The sequence below is a fragment of the Choloepus didactylus genome, chromosome 15, assembly GCF_015220235.1.
Source record: "Choloepus didactylus isolate mChoDid1 chromosome 15, mChoDid1.pri, whole genome shotgun sequence".
Taxonomy (NCBI): Eukaryota; Metazoa; Chordata; class Mammalia; order Pilosa; family Megalonychidae; genus Choloepus; species Choloepus didactylus.
In genome coordinates, this window is record NC_051321.1 from 66,321,735 (window position 1) to 66,340,561 (window position 18,827).

The window sequence follows — 18,827 nt, forward strand, 5'->3', positions numbered from 1 at the left end:
TCTCTCCCATGATGGTTCAGGATCCCTTACCCACCCCCACTTTCCCCCATTACAGCACAGGAACCTCCTAGATGTACAGGACATGTCTCTCCAGTACACGCTCTCACATGCACCCAAAGGCAGCACACGCTCCCGAGAGCCAGCGCTGACCCAAAGACGTCCCGGTGGGAACGGGGGCAGCTGCTGCCCCGTGGAGCCCAGTGCCGCTGCCTGGGGCCATCTGTTCCTCCTGCCAATTCCGGGAGGCCCCCGACCGGGCTCTCTTCTCTGCAGGGCCCTGCTCGGCTTGCCAGATGGAAGGCCTGATTTTCATTCCAAAGAGGCTCCTCTCGGAGCCAGCGTGTCTTTGGAAAGTGCTCCGAGTGATGATTTGAGGGGAGAGGCCAGGGCTGCTCATCAGAGAGGGAGGGCGGGAGGACCTCTCCCTGCTGTCCCCCTTCCCCCACACTGAGGGCACACCACACACACACACACACACACACACACACTCACTCACTCACTCATTCTACTTTTGTTCCCTGCCCGGACTTCCTGCCCTCTTCCCACCCCATCTCCAGATCTCCAGTTCCTGGGGATTCTAAACAGTGAAGTTGCCCAGTGGGAGATGGGGGAGGAGGTGGTTAGTGGGGTGGGGGGAGTGCAGGGGGCCTGGGAGGACCCGAGAAGTGGCCGAGGGAAGGAGGAGGGTCGCGATGGACTAGGACTGTCTGCAGTGTCTCAAGAGTGGAAGAGCCACGCATACCCCGACCCTCTGCACCTCATCTCAGCCAGGGGCCCCTGCAGCATGCCATTCAGCGCTGTGAGCTCATTCCCCTGCCCCACCCTGGGTGGCAGACTGGCCCTGCCCTGGTGTCCTGTTTCCCAGCACCCCCACCTACGCCCCAGCCAGCTGACCTGTTACTTCATCGCCCAGAGGAGCAGGCACCCCAGGGTGAAAAGGCTTCATGGGGCCTCTGGGCAGGGGGCCCAAGTCCAGGCAGCTCCCACCTCTCCCAGATCCAGTGCCAGCACCTGCCAGGGCCTCTGTCTGATCTACTGAGCCACGAGGTCTCCCCTTTGGAGCTGCCATCTATCACTAGCAGAGGGTTTTCCTTCTGGCCACAGAGACCAGGCTTCCCTCTCTAGTCCCGTTCATTACCTTGGCGCCAAGCAGTCTATGTCTCAGGAAGGAGCCGGCCATCGTGTCCTTTGTTCTTCTGACACTGGTTTGGGGAGATGACCCTAAAACTGAACTTCGGGTCCTTATCTTGGCTTTTCAAAGTGTAACAGGCTGGGAGTTTTGCCACCTGGGTCCCAGCATCTCTCTGCCACTGACCAGCTGAATGACCATGGACAAGTCCCGTTGCCTCAGAGTTGCAGGGGACTTGTGTGTGATCCTAAGCCACGTGCTGCCTTGTCCTGGCAGCTCTAGAACTCTTGCCCTGGATGGTGCCTCCATTGCAGTAGGTCTTCTAGACAAGGGCTGGGGGCCTCGGTTTCCCTAGGGGTTAGCTCTTTTCCACTGATGACATGATGGGTGTGAGAAAGAGAAGTCTATAATCTCTGTGATAACCGTGCACCCGGTGCCCTGCTATGTTGTACTATCTCACAACATCCCTCTGGGGCAGAGAGTATTTTCGTGCCCATTTTGCAGGGAGGGAAGTGGAGCCTCATGAGTTCATTGATGGGCCTTGGGCTAGGGTAGCTGCAGGGACTGTGTGCTCTTGCCCCGAGGCTTTACGGCTCCTCCCGGATTAGTCTTTGATCCTTGGAGCTGGAAGTTCCCTTAAAGATAGGCCCACAGTTCTGGTTTGCAAATGGGGACACTGAGGTCCAGAGAGGGGAAGTGAGCTGGAAGGGGCCTGCAGCAGCAGAACCGGTCCCGGAACCCAGGGCCCCGTGGTCCCCGTGGGCGCCTCCCTGGCTCGGTTGGCCCTCCTGGCTGCGGCCCCAGCCCCGGAGCTGAGAATGCCCCCTTTGTGCAGCGCTGCCTCTGCTGATATGCAGGCCTCCGCTTCTGAAAGCCCTGATTGTCACCGCGAGTGCGGGGCTGCGACACCCACACTCCCGCCCCAGCCCTCCCTGCTGTGGGGCCCTTTGTGCCCCGGACCTCAGCACAACAGCCAGGCTCTTCCCCCCAAGGCCCAGCGTGACTGGGAGCGGGCGGCGTGCCAGTGTCCCTCCCAGTGGGAGCTGACCCAGCCCCGGGTGGGTGGTGCGGGTGCTGCAGTGATGTGAGAGAGGCCTGCCAAGAGGCCGGAAGGTCTGAGTTCTTGAATTCTCATCCCAGCTGGGCCCCTCACCAGCCTGCTCTGCGCCCCCCTTTCTGGCTGTTCCAGTTTGCTAGAGCTGCTGTTATGCAAAATACCAGAAATAGATTGGCTTTTTTAAAGGGGGGTTATTAAGTTACAAGTTTACAGTTCTAAGTGTCCAAACTAGGGCATCAACAAGAGGTGCCTTCACTGAAGCATGGTGATGGCGTCCGGAACACCTCTGTCAGCGGGGAAGGCACGTGGCTGGCGTCTGCTGGTCCTTGGCTCCTGGGTTGTGTTTCAAAATGGCTTTCCCCAAATGTCTCTGGACTTCTGTCTTCGCTCCTCTCTCAGCTTCTGTATGTCCTTGCTTCTTTCTCCCAGGGTGTTTCTCTCTAAGCATCTGGGGTCCTCTCAGCTTCTCTGGGGCAAACTCTGGGCTTCATCTCTTAGCTTAGCATCTCCAAACATCCTTCTGTCTGCATCTATAAGCATCTCCAAGTGTCAGCATCTGTGTCAGCTCTTGAGCTCTCTTAAGTACTCCAGTGAACTAATCAAGACCCACTCTGAGTGGGTGGGGCCCACACCTCCATGGATCTAATCAAAAGGTTTCACCCACAGTTGGGTGAGTCACATCTCCATGGAGATAACCTAATCCAAATATCCCACAAGATTGGATTAAAAAGAACATGTCTTTTGTGGGGGGCATAATATATCTAAACTGGCACACCAGGTCTCCATTTCCTCATCTGTAGACAGGAGGCTGGTGGTACAGAATGGTGGAGAGGGCATCTGGAGGGGCACAGGGCAGATGCCAGCTTGGGTGTGTCTCTGGGTGGTAGAAGAGTAGGAGGCCGGGAATCAGGAGAGCTGAGCCCAGCCGGCAGTGCTGCTTCAGAGCTGTGTGCCCCTAGGCAGGCCCCCCGCCCCAGGGCCTGGGTGGTCTGCTCTGTAGGGAGATGGGGTGACTCACTCCTGCAGGGAGGCGGCAGAGGGACTGCAGCACCAGGGGGAGGTGAGTGGCAGTGAGGCTAAGGGTGTTGGAGGCTGGGATGGAGGGTACTTGGCGCAGGCATGGGTGGGGTTGTGGGGGCCGATGCAGACTTCTAGGAAAACTCGGGTTGGACTCCTGGTGTGTGTGCTTCTTTTCCTTTGTAACTTCTCCTTCTAAATAGACCATTGACTTCCTGAACGACAACATCCGAAGAGGCATTGAGAACTACTATGACGATCTGGACTTCAAAAACATCATGGACTTTGTTCAGAAGCAGGTGAGCCAGGCACTCTGGGGTCAGAGATGTGCCTGCTGTGCCCTTTGCACCCCATTTGGGGCCCTGCTCAAGAGGGTGGGACTGGGGTGTCAGGTGGCTTCTCCATTCCCAAAGTGGGTGGCTGGGTAAGTCGGGCTGCAAGGGCTGGCAGTGGATGGCTCATTGAGGATGCAGCTGCAGGGGCTTCTCTGCCAGAGATGCACCTGTCAGCTCTGGCCAGGGCACTAAGCCCTGCCCTGGGTGGAGGATAATGTTTTTATTGGAACCAGCCATCGACTGGCCTGGGGATTTCATTCTCCCAGGGTAGGGGTGATGAATGCTCATCGTGCCCCTGCTTGGTGCCAGGCCCTGGGCTGAGTGCTGCACACTTGGCCTCTCCTTGTGGTCCTCAGCTCAGTCATGCAAAGCTGGCATGTTCCTCCTGCTTTACAGACAAGGATATGAAGCCCAGAGAGGCTGATTGACTTGCTCGAGGTCACACAGCTAGGTGTGGTGGTGTGAGGATTTGAACTTGGGTCTATCTGATTGCAAAGCACATGCCCTTTGAACCGCATCAGAGAGGTGCTTCCAGGTCCCCAAACCTGATGGACTAAGGGGCACTGTGGGGACCCCAGAAGGGTGTTTGGTGTGTATGTCCACCAGGACCTCTGACCACATCCCTCCCCTGGCTAAACCCTCCAGTGACGTCCTGTCTCTCTCTTAGAATACCATCCCATTCTGGATAAGAATACCTACTTATTCTGGTGGACAAGTCTCTGCACAGTCCAGCCAGTGCTGACCTCTGAACTTCATCCCCTCCCCTCTCAATTGCTTGGCTCCAGACACAAAGGCCTCTACTCTCAAAATCTACTCTCAAAATACAAGCCTGTGTCTGCACAGGACCTTTGCTCATGCTGACCAACTTCTTCTTGGTCAGGTTTCCTGTTAGTACCATCTCAGAGTAGCTCTGCTGACCTGCCAACCTAAAGTTGCCCCTGTCTCCCTTCTTTCCCCTGTTTTGTCATCTCAGTGGACACAGCACTGCCTAAGTGATCTTTTCATTTAGTGGTTTCCTCTCGGCCTCCCTCCCTCTACTGGACTGTGTTCCACAAGCACAGGGGCTGGGTTGGTTTTGTATCTCCGGTGCCCTGAATGATGCCTGTCACACACCAGCAACTCTGCAGAGTCGCCAAGTACTTGCCAGTGGAGGAGATGTAAGCAGGGGCTAAGCGAAGGGGAAAAATGATGCCCGCCCTCCCATTATTTCAGTCCTGAGCCCAAGGTGGGAAATGAGGTGTGCATGCCTCCTTTGCTGAGGGCAGGACAGGCAGATCTCCCCTGGGGTGGACCCAGCCTCTCAGGGTGGGGGGAGGAAAAGGCCAGTTGTGGGGCCCCTGGGGCCCAGTCTTTTGGGCCTTAGCGGCCATCTTCTCCAGTCCACACTGGCCCTGGGGACACAGAGATGAAGGGGGTGGAGTCCAGTTGTCAGGGGAGCACTTCTTCCAGTGTTATGGCCACTACCATAACCCTCCAGGGGGCTGCCAGCTTTGGCTTGCTTGCTCTTTGGTGATGGGGTGCTCACTACCTACTGGGCAGCCTGTGTCGCTTTCAGACAGCTCTGGCCTGACAGAGTGTAGTCCTATGTGCTCCCTTGTAGCCACCCCCTCCCATGAGGACTTCATAATAAATCACATCTGTCTCCTGGCAGGGCCCCTTCCCCCTGTCTGACGGGGCCTCGGCGATGATGGCAGCTCCTCTTTCCTGCTTGTTTCCTTCCTCAGTTTAAGTGCTGTGGCGGGGAAGACTACCGAGATTGGAGCAAAAACCAGTACCACGACTGCAACGCCCCCGGCCCCCTGGCCTGCGGGGTGCCCTACACCTGCTGCTTCAGAAACACGGTATCTGCCGCTCGGGGCGGGGCGGGGGGCACGTTGGGGACCACCCCAGCTGCTCGGACACCTCTCTCGTCTTTCTGCACAAGTTGAAGACAGAGGGGGTGGGGTGAGTGTGGTCAGAGCCAAGGCTTCCTGAGCCTCGGGCTACCGAGAGGGGCAGATCTGGGTGGAGTGGAGGCCCTGTCTGTGTCATCGGGCCACGGCTATGGAGCACTCACTGCATGCTCGCTGTCCTAGGTGCTTAGGGGGACCAGCTCACTCGGTCTTCACAACGGCCCTGTGGGGCAGGTACCATTATTTTAGCCGATTTACAGATGAGGGAATGGAAGCACCAGTGCCCGAGGCTGATAGGGCTGGGATGAAACGCAGGTGGCTATCGCCAGAGCTGTGCTTGAGACTCTTGAAAAAGCATCAAGGAACAGGAGCAGGCTCCAGGCCGGGGAGCTGGGCAGGGCTGGCCGGCTCTGAGCGTCAGCCGGGGAGTCAGAGCAGGTCCTGCACCCTGGGGTCTCGGGGGGACGTGGGCATGAAGTCCTGGTGACCGTCAGCAACAGGCAGCTGAGAAGGGGGTCTGCTGTCGTGGGTGCCTGCCCAGCATGATCTTCCCAGCCCTGTACCGAGCCGTCACCACTTAAGAGCGAGAGGCTTCATCAATCCTCTGTGCTTGACCACTGTATCCAGAAGTTGCCTCGTTTCTGGATCGGAATGAGGTGGGGGAGCTTTGCGATTACTCATGCCCCGAATAGTCATGGAAAATTTCTCTTCTGACATTTCCACCGTTCTGTGCCTACTGCTGGATTCAGTAAACCGAGCAGCTGCTGGTGGGGGTGGAGGCCTCGCCGTGAGTGTGAGAGCCAGCGCTAAGTGCACATATCCTAAAAAAGGCTGGACTGGGGTGGGGTGGGGGGGGTGGAGTTGGGAAATTGTAGCTGCCATGTTAGGGGAGCTCTCTGGGCAGGGGTAGAGCTGGGGAGGAGTCATCCAGGGTATTCAGAGACCCCTGGGGGAGGGGTCCTGAGCAGCAGGGCAGTGATGCCCGAAAATCCAAGTCAAGGTGTGGAAGCTGAACTTGTATTCATTCATTCATTCATTCCTTCATTCACTCAGCCAATAAATCTTGATTGAGGACCCACCACATGCCAGACACCATTCTAGGCTGTAGGGATACATCAGATGCCCGGAAACCACGGCCCGCTTGGAGCTGACATTCTAGAGGGGAAAACTGACAAACAAAATAAGTGAGTTAAAGACAGAGTATGTTAGAAGGTGATGCTAAGAAGAAAAATAGAGCAGGGACAGGGAGGATTGCACTTTTAGATACTGAGGTGGTCTCAGAGTAAACACCTGAGGGAAGTGAGACAGTGAGCCTGGAAGGTGCCTGGGGGAGGGATATTCCTGGCAGAGAGACCAGCAGGTGCAAAGGCCCTGAGGTGGGAGAGCCCAGGTGCATTTGAGAAACAGACCGATACCGGTGAGGCTGGAGCAGAGTGAGTGCAGGGGGCAGAGCAGTTCCTGGGTGCCCTGACAGCCACGGTACAGACTTCGGTGTCACTTGCATGATGGGGGGCCATGCAGGGCTTCGAGTGGAGGTTTTATCAGGATCATGCTGGCTGCTGTGCTGAGAATGGACTGTAGGGGGCAGGAGAGGATGCTGGGAGTTGGGTCAGGAGGCTCTTGCAGCCATCCAGTGTGGCCAGTTCTCCGGGAAGCAGACTGAGATGCTGGCTGGTGTGCAGGAGGCTCCTACGGGAGGCTCTGGGGATCAGCACCCACAGAAGGGAGGAGGCGGAGGCAGGGTCCAACAGACGGAGAAGCTGGACCCCCTCACAGACTCACGGGGGCCTCAGTCTGAGGATTAGCCAAAATGATCATCAGTGCTGTCCCGTGTTGGGGCTCCTGGCCTCAGCCTTTACACCCCACGTTCACCAGTCAAAGCAGTGAGGGTAGGAGGCTGACAGCTAAAGGCTTCTGCCAGCAGCCACAGGGGTGGTGGGCAGTGCCTGCTGGCATCCATCACACCAGGCAGAAGACAGAGGCTCCAAGCCAGGAGGCGCTGGAGGTGGTGAAAGTGGTAGGGTTCTGGCTGTTGTGAAAGGAAGCCGGGAAGGGTTTGCTGACAGATCAGATGTAGGGGATGGGTGACAGAGAGAAATCAAGGAGGGTTCTAGGTTTTGGCCTGAGCGCCAGGAAAGAGGGAGCACCATTGCCTGAGAGAGGAGACTGCCGGAGAGCAGGCTGGGGAAGCAGGAGCTCAGCATGGCCATGAGGACTTGGATGTCGGAGCTGGGAGTTTCTGGAGAGGTCCATGCTGGGGACGTAAACACAGATGCTAGACACACAGAGATGGAAGCTCAAGAGCACCGAGTCGAAGGGGCAACGACCTTCAGTGGGCTGAAGTTGTCCCTGGTCCCATGTTACAAAACTGCCATTAGCTCTTCTGTGTCAACCCACACCTGCCTGATTTTCTCTAAATACAAAAGAGGTTGTTTCTTTCCTCAGTAGAACCAATTTTATTTGTGTATAAACCCATTTCTTTCTTTCTTTATCCATTTTACATGATCTCATTTGACAAAGGATTTGAATGAAGACACAGGAAATACATAGAACAGAAACTAAAATTATTTAAAATTAGGACCATGGAAAATGTATTTTAAAATTGGAGGCATAGATGAAGAGAAACAATAAAACACTGAAATGTAGGTCTTTAGGGCCTTTGGAATCATTGGAAATGAGACTTGCGTTCGGTGGCTTAGAGCTTCCTGGCAGCCAAAGGAAAAAGGGAGAAATGGCCTGTTACATCATTCTCATTGTTAAACAGAAGAAAACCTGCCAGTTCTTCAGGGAAGGTAACTTTGTTTCCTATCTCTCAGCTTTAAAAGAAACGTGTCATAGGTGGCTTTATATAGAGGCTTTGGAGCAACAGAGCTCCATTTATGCTTGTACAATTTGGTTACTCTAAGATGTGATAGGGATGCCCCAGAGACCTGTTGGTGCTGAGGGCAGCCTGCTTCTCTATTCAATGGCCCGGACTGCTGTACCTGGAGAGTGCTCATGTCCAGTTTTTGTAGCTATCCCCTTGTTGGGGATTGAATCATGTCCCCCGTAGAAAGCATGTTCAGGTCCCAACCCCTGGTCCTGTGGGTGTGAGCCCATTTGTAAACAGGACCTTTAAGGATGTTAAGGGGTGCCCAAGCTGAACAAGGATGGGCCTTAATCCAATATGGCTGAAGCCCTTATGAGCAAAGGAAATTGGACACAAAAAAGAAGCCACGGGGAGCAGCCAGAAGCTGGAAACCAACAGAACCTGGAAGAGAAAGGAGAAGATGCTGCCATATGCATTGCCATTGTTTCGGAATAGCCAAGGAACCCCAAAGACTGAGGGTCAGCCAGAAGACACTGACCCCGGGGGGGAAGCAAGCCCTCTAGCCTCTGAAACCGCGAGCCAGTAAATTCCTGTTGTTAAGCCCATCCATTGTGTGGGATTTGAGTAGGTGGGAAACTAATACACTGCTCCTTTGCTGTTGGCTGCCCTTTGGGGACTGTAACTGAACTCCCCCTTTCCCATGGGCAGCTCAGGCCCTGATAACCCACCCTGAGCTGAATTTTCGGGTAAGAGGAAGCACACATGAATACCCTTGTGAATGCTGGTGTATTGATTATTTGGCTGCTCAGAGGCCCCCTTTGCTGCCTGTCTTGTGGCCTGTGCCAGATGGAGGAGGCCACCGGACAGCCGATCTCAGGAGCCCTGAATCTCCAGCAGAACCTTCGGTAGAATATGGATTCTCTGGTCCAACCCAGGCAGGCTTTGCCTTTGGAAAGACCATGGGTGCGTTTACGCACCCCTGGGGGAGGGACTGTGGGGACAGGGAGACAAGACCTGCCCTGGGGACAGAGAAGCGTTCTGGGCTCTACACGCAGGTGTAAGGGAAGGCACCTCTGCCAGCTGCGTGTCTGCTGGGATGTGGGGCAGAGGCCACACGTCAGTATCCAGGTCTGGTGCAGGGAGTTACTGTACTGCTTCTCATCACCTTCTTATATGCCTTATAGTTCACTTACTTATTATGGTTATTGTTCATTGTCTGTCTTCCTTGGTATAATATAAGTTCCATGAAGGCAGGGACTTTTAAAAAAATTATTTAATTAAAAATCTTTTTTATTAGAGCAGTTGTAGGTTTACAGAAAAATCATGCTGAAAGTACAGGGTTCCCATATATCTACCCCCCCCCCACACACACACACAGGCACACAGTTTAGAGGCTTTGTTTTGTTTTATATTCTAAGTGACCTAATTGTGATTTGCACATAATAGGTGCTCAATTACTATTTCTTAAATGAATGAATGGATGAATAAATGGCATGGAAAGTGCCCACTCCCGTCATGCCCTCAAGCCCGCTCTCCCCAGGCCTGACTCTCCATGGGACTCATGTTTGCAGCCTGGAGGGACCTGGAGGTCAGGGCACAAACGCTGACTGCCCAGGCCCAGTGGGTGCTGGGCGTGGCTGGGCTGGGGGCACCCTGGTGACATCTGGACCAAGGGAGATACATTTCCCCACACACCAAGGCCTGCCGTTTAGAATGATCTGATGACGTCTGAGGCCAACCACTGTCTTGGAGGGGAGCACACAGCTGTCCTTGCTCTGCCAAGGCCGAGCTCGCTAGGCAGCACTGCTGAGCTGTGCTATGAGCTGGCTGGGACAAGCACTGACACGTGTGTCTCACTTTATGTTCTAAACAGCAGCTTGAGGTGGGCTCACTGATCCTACCTGCTGATGGGGGAGCCCGAGGGACTCCTTCACTCACTCACTCAACAAAGATTGTTGAGTGCCCCCCACATGCTGGTCCCTTCCTTTCAGAGCTAATAAGTGGCAGAGCAGGGTGTGGACCCAGGAAATGTGACAGGAAGTGCTCTGCCAGCTCTGGGACTTAGAGCCTGCCTGGGAGATGTGTCACTCGGGGTTCTTCAGAGAAACAGAACTAATAGGATATAAACACACACACAATAGGTGTGTATATGTATATACATGTGAATATATGTGCATGTGCATATGTGTGTATAAAGAGATTTATTTTAAGGAATTTGCTCACGTGATTGTAGGGGCTGGTGAGTCTGTGGGGAAGGTCCGCGGGCTGGAAACCCAGCAGGTGTTGACACTGCAGTCTTGAGGCAGAATTTCTTCTTCTCTGGGAAACCTGTTTTGCTCTTAAGGCCTACAATTGATTGGGTGAGGACCAACCACATCATTCTAAATAAATGAGGGGAATCTCCTTTATTTAGGGCCAACTGATTATAGATGTTAACATCTATGCTAATATTTGACCAGTCAACCTGGCACTGTGGTCTAGCCAAGTTGACTCATAAAACTAACCAGCACAGGAGGGGTTTAACTGGGTTAGGGTCTCGATTCCCTAGGACCTAACTCCCCGAGCTTAGGTTGACTTGTTCCTGGGAGTCCCTGAAAGTAGCTCCCCTCCCAGGAAGGAAGCTGTGGCTGCACCCTCTGCTGGCCCTCTGGGTGGGTGATGATCTCCGAGGGTGGGAAAGTGTAGCCAGGGGTCACGGCAGGCTTCTCACCCTCCCAGCCAGCGGACCACCCAGCCCTGACCTCTGTGAAAGCAGCCCTGGGGGGCTGTAGTGGAAAAGGCTGGGGTGGCACCCTCCTCTGGGGGGCCCTGGGGGGCTGCTGGTGGGGGTTGGGCCTCCCACCTAGCCTTCCCTCCTGTCCTCACTGGATGTTCCTTGGGGGAGGATGAGATGCAGACTCAGCCAGACTGCCTGGGTTGGAATCAACTCTGTGACTTTGGACAGAGCCCCTCTCTGCACCTCAGTACTTCCATCTGTAAAATGGGGAGAGAGTGGTGTCTTGTGAAGTAAGCATGTAAGTGTTAGCTATTGTACTATTTCTATTTCAGACAGAGGTCGTCAACACCATGTGTGGCTACCGAACCATCGACAAGGAGGTAATGTCTTTAAAATCTGCCCCTCTCCCCGAAGGTTGTTCTTTCTGTCCCACCCCCAGGATGGTTGAATGGACCCTAGAGGTGGGGCTCTTGACTGTCGGGGTTTCCCAGCCTTCCCAGCTCTGAGCAGCAGCCGGGGACTGCCAGGGGTTTCTACCCTCACCCAGACACAGAAGGGCTCCCGCAGGCTGGGAGCCGCCGCCTGCCCAGGTTTGCTGAGCACCTGCTGTGGGCTTTCCCGTGTGAGGCACACCTGGCCCCTGCTGGTACCGCAGAGCCCAGTGATGCCCGTGTGCCCAGTGGGCTCAGCACCAGCCTCAAACCCCCCAGCCTGCAAACCGCTCAAGCTGGGTCCCTCAGCCAGGACCTGGGGGCCCCTGGAGGACAGTGAGCCCTCTTGCCTCTTGTCTCCCCAACCCCGGGCCAGCTTCCTGGGCAATCCCCATGGACTAGGAGAGAAGCTGGGGCGGTGCTGGAAAGGGACTGAAAATAATGACCTAGCGATGCCTTCGAAGTGAGCTGGGGCTGTGGTTCTCAAAGGGGGCCCCTGAGCCAGCAGCATCAGCGTCACTTGGGAACTTGTTAGAGATGCTAATTCTGCTTTACCCAAGACCTGCTGAATCAGAACCTCTTGGGATGGGGCCCAGCAGGTGGTTCTGACATGGTGAAGTTTGAGAACCACAAGCAATGGTTTTCAACCTATCAGACCCAATGGCCATTTTTATAATAAATACTTGGTAATGCCCTATTTATTATCCTGAAACAGAATTCACCAATATAAGCTACCTACACACCTGAGATAAAAGAAATAAAACAATTCACAGTTCCATGACAACGTATTTCAATACGTCACTGCTCAGGCACTAGATAGATACAGCAGGACACAAACAAGTCATCCTATTTGCAGTCGGCCTGTTTGCACTGATAGGGAGAATCCCCGAGACTGGGACAGCCACGGAGGCAGCTGATGCGCGGGGGCTGTGTTGGCAGCTTACCTCCGTGGGCATCATTTTTGCCTTTGACAATTTTCTTTTAAATGGTGAATAACTCTTGATAAAGTTCTGAACAAAATGAAGTACAATAATTAATTTGCATAGCAGAATTTCTGGAAAATTCAGTGTGCATTATACAGAAAGCACTTTGACTTTTTAAAAAATGTACCTATAAATAGGATTCCACCCGCAGGCATGCCTGGTGGGCATTGGAGAGGCCTGCAAGCAGGACCCTGTTAGTGGGGTGGGATCGCCTTGAGTTTTGCAGCCCCTCAGCCCAGAGCCCCAAAGTTCGTGAGAATCAAACGTGCCCCTGCACATGTCGGGAGCATTCCCTGCAGCCACCCCGTCACGAAGAGGTTGAGGGACCTCCCCGTCCTGGGCAGGCAGGAGGCTCGGCCAGGCTGACCAGGCTCCCCCTCTCCCTCCGCGCAGCGCCTCAGCGTGCAGGACATCATCTACGTGCGGGGCTGCACCAACGCCGTGCTCATCTGGTTCATGGACAACTACACCATCATGGCGGGCATCCTGCTGGGCATCCTGCTCCCCCAGGTGGGCCTGGTGGTTACAAGATGCCGTGCAAAGGGGCAGGTGGAGGAGGCCCTGGTAGGGGCAGTCAGAGCACATGCTGGGAAGCCTGGGGCTGGAAGGAGAGGGCAGCTGGCAGTGGCATCACTCCTGAGCTCTCAACGTGCTTCATGGGCACTGTGTCCTTCAGTTCTCTTTGTGAGTAGATAGTTATGCCCATTTTACAGCGGAGGAAACTGAGGCTCAACAAGATTAAGTGACTCGCCCAAGGTCCCCAGTAGTGAGTGGTAGAGCCGGGGGAGTCAGGGATCCCTGAGTGGAGAAGCCTCTGCTGATGGGGGACAGGGAGGGTCTCTGGGATTCCCTGGGAGGGGCAGCAGAGAGCCTAGGCTGGGACTGCTGGGACATTGGGGGTACCAGGAGATGTCTATTCTGGGGGTGGGGGGGGGGCGGGATTCCAGGCCGCTGGTGCCATGAGGGCTCGTGACCCGCTGCTTGGGTTTCTGAGGGTCGGGCACTGTCCAGAGGCCGCCTAGACCCCCCCAGGCCCTCACCAGCCCTGCGGCGTCTCCTCAGTTCCTAGGGGTGCTGCTAACGCTGCTGTACATCACCCGGGTGGAGGACATCATCACGGAGCACTCTGTCACCGACGGGCTCCTGGGGCCTGGTGCCAAGCCCAGCGTGGAGGCCGCAGGCACCGGCTGCTGCATGTGCTACCCTGGTTAGGGCCCCGGCTGGACCAGGCCAGGGCGGCACCTCCCAGCCCACGCCAGGGGCTGGCCAATAGTGCAGCCCCAAGCCCCGCTCTCGGCACTGACCAAAGCCCAGGCCATGTCTGGCCGGTGGGTGGGCTGCCCGTGCTGGCGTCCCACGGCCACTGCCGGCCAAGCCTGAGCCCCTTCCCCTTCAAGGCTTCTTGGGGCCCCTCCTGGATCCTGCTCCTGCCCAGAGTGGCACCCACACTGCAGGGCTTGGGGAACAAAGGCACCTCTTCTCCAGGCCTGGGTGGCCTGGGGTGGGGTTGGGGGGCTCAGGGTTCAGCTCAGGGCTAATTCCTGGCAGTGCCTTGGCCGGTGGTATTTATGCCCCTCTGAGGACAGTTTTGGGGGAATTTGTAAATGGGGAGAAGGAAGCACTTGTGACCTTCTGGGGCAGGTGGGCCGGGTGCAGCCCTCCGGCTCCTTGGCCATGCTCCAAAGCCAGGTCGGGCCCCTTTCCCCTTTCTCAGCTCCCAGGTGCCTTGAGTGCCCACCACCCCCCACCCCACCCCCCGCCCCGGACCACTATTTTGCTGGCCCTGTTTTTTATGTGATTTTTGTAACACTCAATGTTTGTACGGCGTTAACAGTCGTTTCTGACTGATTAATCAGAGCTGGGTGTCTCTCCATGTGCCCCCTTCTTGTCCCTCCAATCCAATTCATTAATCAAACCATAAAGGTGTGATTTTTGTTGTTGTTGTTTTTGGTCTTTCTTTTGTGCTGTTTTGATGTGGCCTCCGCCTTGGCTAGGAATCCCCTTCCTGGTGCAGGGGCGCTGGGGGGCTGCTGGGGGAGTTAGGTACCGACTGGGACGCCGAGGCCTGGGAGGGTCGGGGTCAGCGTCTTGCCCTCGGGTGCTGCTTCCAGCTCGGAATGGCCTCCCTCGCTCTTTAGTGTTGCTACTTAAGGAAATGGCTTTTCCCAGCTGTGCTGGGCCCGGCCAGCGCCTTCCTGCGCAGAAGGGAGACCTCTCCATCGCGCCTGCGCTGCCTGCTGAGACTGCTCGTGGGAGACCTCAGGGGAGGAGGCAGAGCTCACACGTGTTTTACGGACTGGGACGCTGATGCTCAGCAGGATACGGCACGGGGCGCCTCGGGGAAGTGGGGCAGATGGGGAACCAGGAAAGCCAAGGGTCCAGAAGGGAGGAGTGCCCACAAACCCGCCTCTGGTTTTGGGGCTGGAGTAACTCCCTCCAACAGCAAGCAGCTTGTACCCAGGGGCTAGGGCTGGGCCTTGAGGATGCTCAGTGACAAGCAAAGCTTGGTGCTGCTCGCCCCCTGCTGGAGACTGCAGGACTTGCATGGATCAGTCTCCCCAAGCCTTCCTGCCCCAAGACTTGGGTTCTAGTTTTTCTGTGGGCTTTTGAGTAGCCAGGGCGATAGAAATAAAATAGGAAAAGCCCCAGATCTGAAAAGCCCAATATAAGGGTGGGCACTGTCCATCACACCCAGCAGTTAGGTGGTCAGATGCTCGTCGGCCACGGGTACGAGCCTGGATTGACCTCTCAGACTCACCTTCTCATCCTCGGCTCCACTGCTCTGCTCCAGCCACTCTGGCTTCTGTGATGTTCCTTGATGCTCCTTGAACGATGTTCCAGTCGCTCTTTCCTCTGCCTGAAGTGCTCTTCTCTCAGCTCACACGGCTGGCTCTCAGTCTCATCTGGTCTGGACTCAAATGTCACCTGCTCAATGAGACGCTCCTTGGCCACCCTCAATAAAACTGCTCTCTCCTTCCCAGCTTTCTTTCGCTTAGAATTATCACTGATATGAGATATATTTTACTTATTTTTCTTGTTTATTTTCTATCTCCACAACTGGTACAAAAGCTCCATGAAGGTGGGAATTTCTGTCTTTTATTCACCACTTGTCTTAGCCTGGGTTCCCCTGACAGCCGATCCTGAGGCACATGCAGTGCTGAGAGCCCAAGCAGGCAGGAGACACCAGAAATTTATTTGGGAAGTGATCCCAGGATGCAACAATAAGGGACAAGGGGAAATGAAACAAGGAAGGAGGGAAAGCCAGTACAAGCAAGTGCCACTGCGGCAGGGCAACTCTCTCCCCTGGGACCACATGGGAATCCAGCTACCCAGCCAGGAAGTGAAAGGGCAAATCCTTTTTCCATCAGCTACACCACCATCAATCTTGAGTGGCCACATGGACATTAACTCCCCCGCACATCCACAAAGGCGAGCAGATTTCTGGGACACTTCAAGCCATGGCCTCAGAGGAGCCCAGGTCAGGAAGAGAGGGACGCAGCCGGGCTGGAAGTGAGGCATGACCCTGTTGCACCTGCTCAAAGCTGGCCAGAGCCTTCAAGAACTGGATCCTGCAGCCCTGGCTGGAATAAGATGTGGGGGTCGAGAGGATTTGGAATACAGAACAGAGGTGTCTAATTCCTGCTGTGTCCCCAGCACCTAGTCCAGCACCTGACACATAGTAACACTCAGGATTTGTTGCATGAAAGGGTGGAATGAATGAGGATGGGCTGGAGAGGGACTATCCACGGGAAAATAAAACCCAAGCACTTCCTGACAGCCAGGCCAGTGCCCCATACTTGTCCCAGACAACACAGGGGATTGGTGGATGGGCCAGTGCTCACAGCCTGGACACCATGTGGTGTTGGGGCCATACTGGGACAGGCATGCACTCTGGGCCCCCACCCCCAGTCTTTGAGAGAACAGCTCGTTCATTGCATGACCTCTTTCCACCCTGCCATAGTCAGTAAAGTAACAGCTGTCCCTTTTCACAGACTTGCTGTGCACCCGCTCTATGCTCATCTCTTTCCATCCATTATGGCCTATAATCACAGTTACAGAAAAGGAAACAGGATCAGAAGGGTTAAGGAGTGTGCCCAGGGTCACCTTGCTAAGTAGGTGGTGCAGCCAGGATTTGAGCACAAATCTGACCCAAGGCTCTTGCTCCATCCAGCCTCATCCCTGGACCCCCGCTCCAGTTGGCAGGTCCCTGGACTAAGTTAATTCTTAGCTCACATGTCACCTGTCACCCCACCAAAAGGCTCCCCAACTCTGCCACATCATTCTCGATTTCCTCCGAGCCTCACTTCATTTCTGTGTGGCGCGACTTCGTTTATGATCCCCCATTTTTCAGATGCGGAAAGCTGAGTCCTGACTAGTAAGTGGAATGCCAAGAGGCTCTGCTAACAGCCCCAGAGCCTGGCCTCCTTCCTGGGACACACCCATGCCCAGAACCTTGCCCTGCCCACCACCCTCCTGGGGCCTAGGAAGTGCCCAGCAATATAGGGGGGCTGCTGGCTCTGGCACGGGGTCTGGCTCCCCCAGTCTGTGAACCCTTGGAGGAAACCTGACCTGCAGTCCCAACAGCCCAGGCAGATGGAGAAATTCTTCACAGCAAGAAAATGAGCAGAGCCTGCATGACTGTATATGGCCACTAGATGGTGCTGCCTGCCCGCTGCAGAGAGCCCAGCACTGTCATCTCCACTCTCACCCCCCAGAGCTGGGCACCCACTGGGGCGGCAGCTGGAGTGTCAGCTGGAGTGTGCCCCTCCTCTGCCCCCACCCCAGAGGTGTGGACCACAAGGTGAGAAAGCCGAAAATATTACAGGTACCTGTATATAATAGGCACTCAATAAAAAATGGTTGAATGAATCCGAGACTTTTCCATCCCTGTTTTACAGACTGACAAATAGAGGCTGGCTCATAACAATAGTCATAGCGACCAGGGTGGCTGTTATCAGCCACCATCAGGTTACTGTGTGCTGAGCACCATGCCCGGCACGCTTTATTATTCCCATTTTGCAGGTGAGGACATTGGGACTTCGGCCAGTTGACTTGCTCAAGTCATACAGTTGGAACAATAAGCCGAAGAACCAGGATTTGACCCGCTCTGCCTGTGCCTGGGAGCAGGGCAGGATCAGGCTCACCTGCTTGGTCGGTGTGTCCCATCTGCGCCCCCCTCCCCCAGTGGGACCACAGGTGAAGCCCCCGCTCAACAGGGGCATCATGTGACCACCAGGGGTGGCCTCGGCCTGTGGATACCCCACGGAGGGGCCCAGAGCAGAGGAACACAGGCTACCTGCCGTGTGCCCTTGGGCAGTTTCCTCAACTGTAAAAGGAGGTTGTTGGGAGGGTGAAGTGAGACGGGCCTGTGAAGTTCTTACCCAGGGTGGGCTCAGCACCCGACCCCTCCCCAAGCCCTTGCCCCATGCACTGAGCAGGCAATATCATCAAATAACAGTAACAGCACAGTCATCACCTAATGTACCGCATATTCTGATCTGCTGGGCGCATCGTCATCCCTCCCTACTAGGGGCTCTGCTTCCTGTGGGAGGATTTTTTTTTTTTTAATTCAGTTTTATTGAGAAATAGTCACATACCATACAGTCATCCATGGTGTACAATCATTTGTTCACAGTACCATCATATAGTTGTGCATTCGTCACCCCAATCTATTTTTTTTGAACATTTTCCTTATACCAGAAAGAGTAAAAATAAGAATAAAAAATAAAAGTAAAAAAAGAACACCCAAATCCCCCCACACCCTATTTTTCATTTAGTTTTTGTCCCCATTTTTCTACTCATCCATCCATACACTGGATAAAGGGAGTGTGATGCACAAGGTTTTCACAATCACACCGTGACCCCTTGTAAGCTACATTGTTATACAATCGTCTTCAAGTGTCAAGGCTACTGGGTTGCAGTTTGATAGTTTCAGGAATTTACTTCTAGCTATTCCAATACATTAAAACCTATAAAGCGTTGTCTATATAGTGCATAAGAATGTCCACCAGAGTGATCACTCGACTCCATTTGGAATCTCACAGCCACTGAAGCTTTATTTTGTTTCATTTTGCGTCCTCCTTTTGGTCAAGAAGATGTTCTCAATCCCAAGATGCCAGGTCCCGATTCATCCTCGGGAGTCATATCCTGCGTTGCCAGGGAGAGTTACACCCCTGGGAGTCAGATCCCATGTTGGGGGAGGGGGTTGAGATCACCTGCCGAGTTGGCTTAGCCAGAGAGAGAGAGGGCCATATCTGAGCAACAAAGAGGTACTCAGGGGGAGACTCTTAGGCACAATTATAAGCAGGTTTAGCCTCTCCTTTGCAGTGATGAGCTTCATAAGGGCAAGCCCCAAGATAGAGGACTCAGTATGTCAAGCTGTCAGTCCCCAGTGTTTGTGAGAACATCAGCAACAATCCAGGTGAGGAAGCCCAACACTTCCTTACAGCAGGATTTTG

The 18,827-nt window shown here is 54.6% G+C and overlaps 1 protein-coding gene across 1 annotated transcript in view; it reads left to right on the forward strand.

The window, feature by feature from the left end:
• TSPAN15 (tetraspanin 15) overlaps positions 1–14,311 on the forward strand; it is a 48,978-nt gene extending 34,667 nt beyond the window's left edge. The window contains exons 4-8 of the mRNA XM_037804972.1: positions 3,407–3,502; positions 5,263–5,379; positions 11,288–11,335; positions 12,763–12,879; positions 13,432–14,311. Coding sequence (XP_037660900.1) covers positions 3,407–3,502; positions 5,263–5,379; positions 11,288–11,335; positions 12,763–12,879; positions 13,432–13,581 — 528 coding nt within the window. The 3' untranslated portion in view covers positions 13,582–14,311. The remainder of the gene's footprint in view (positions 1–3,406; positions 3,503–5,262; positions 5,380–11,287; positions 11,336–12,762; positions 12,880–13,431) is intronic.
• The last annotated feature ends 4,516 nt before the right edge of the window (positions 14,312–18,827 follow it).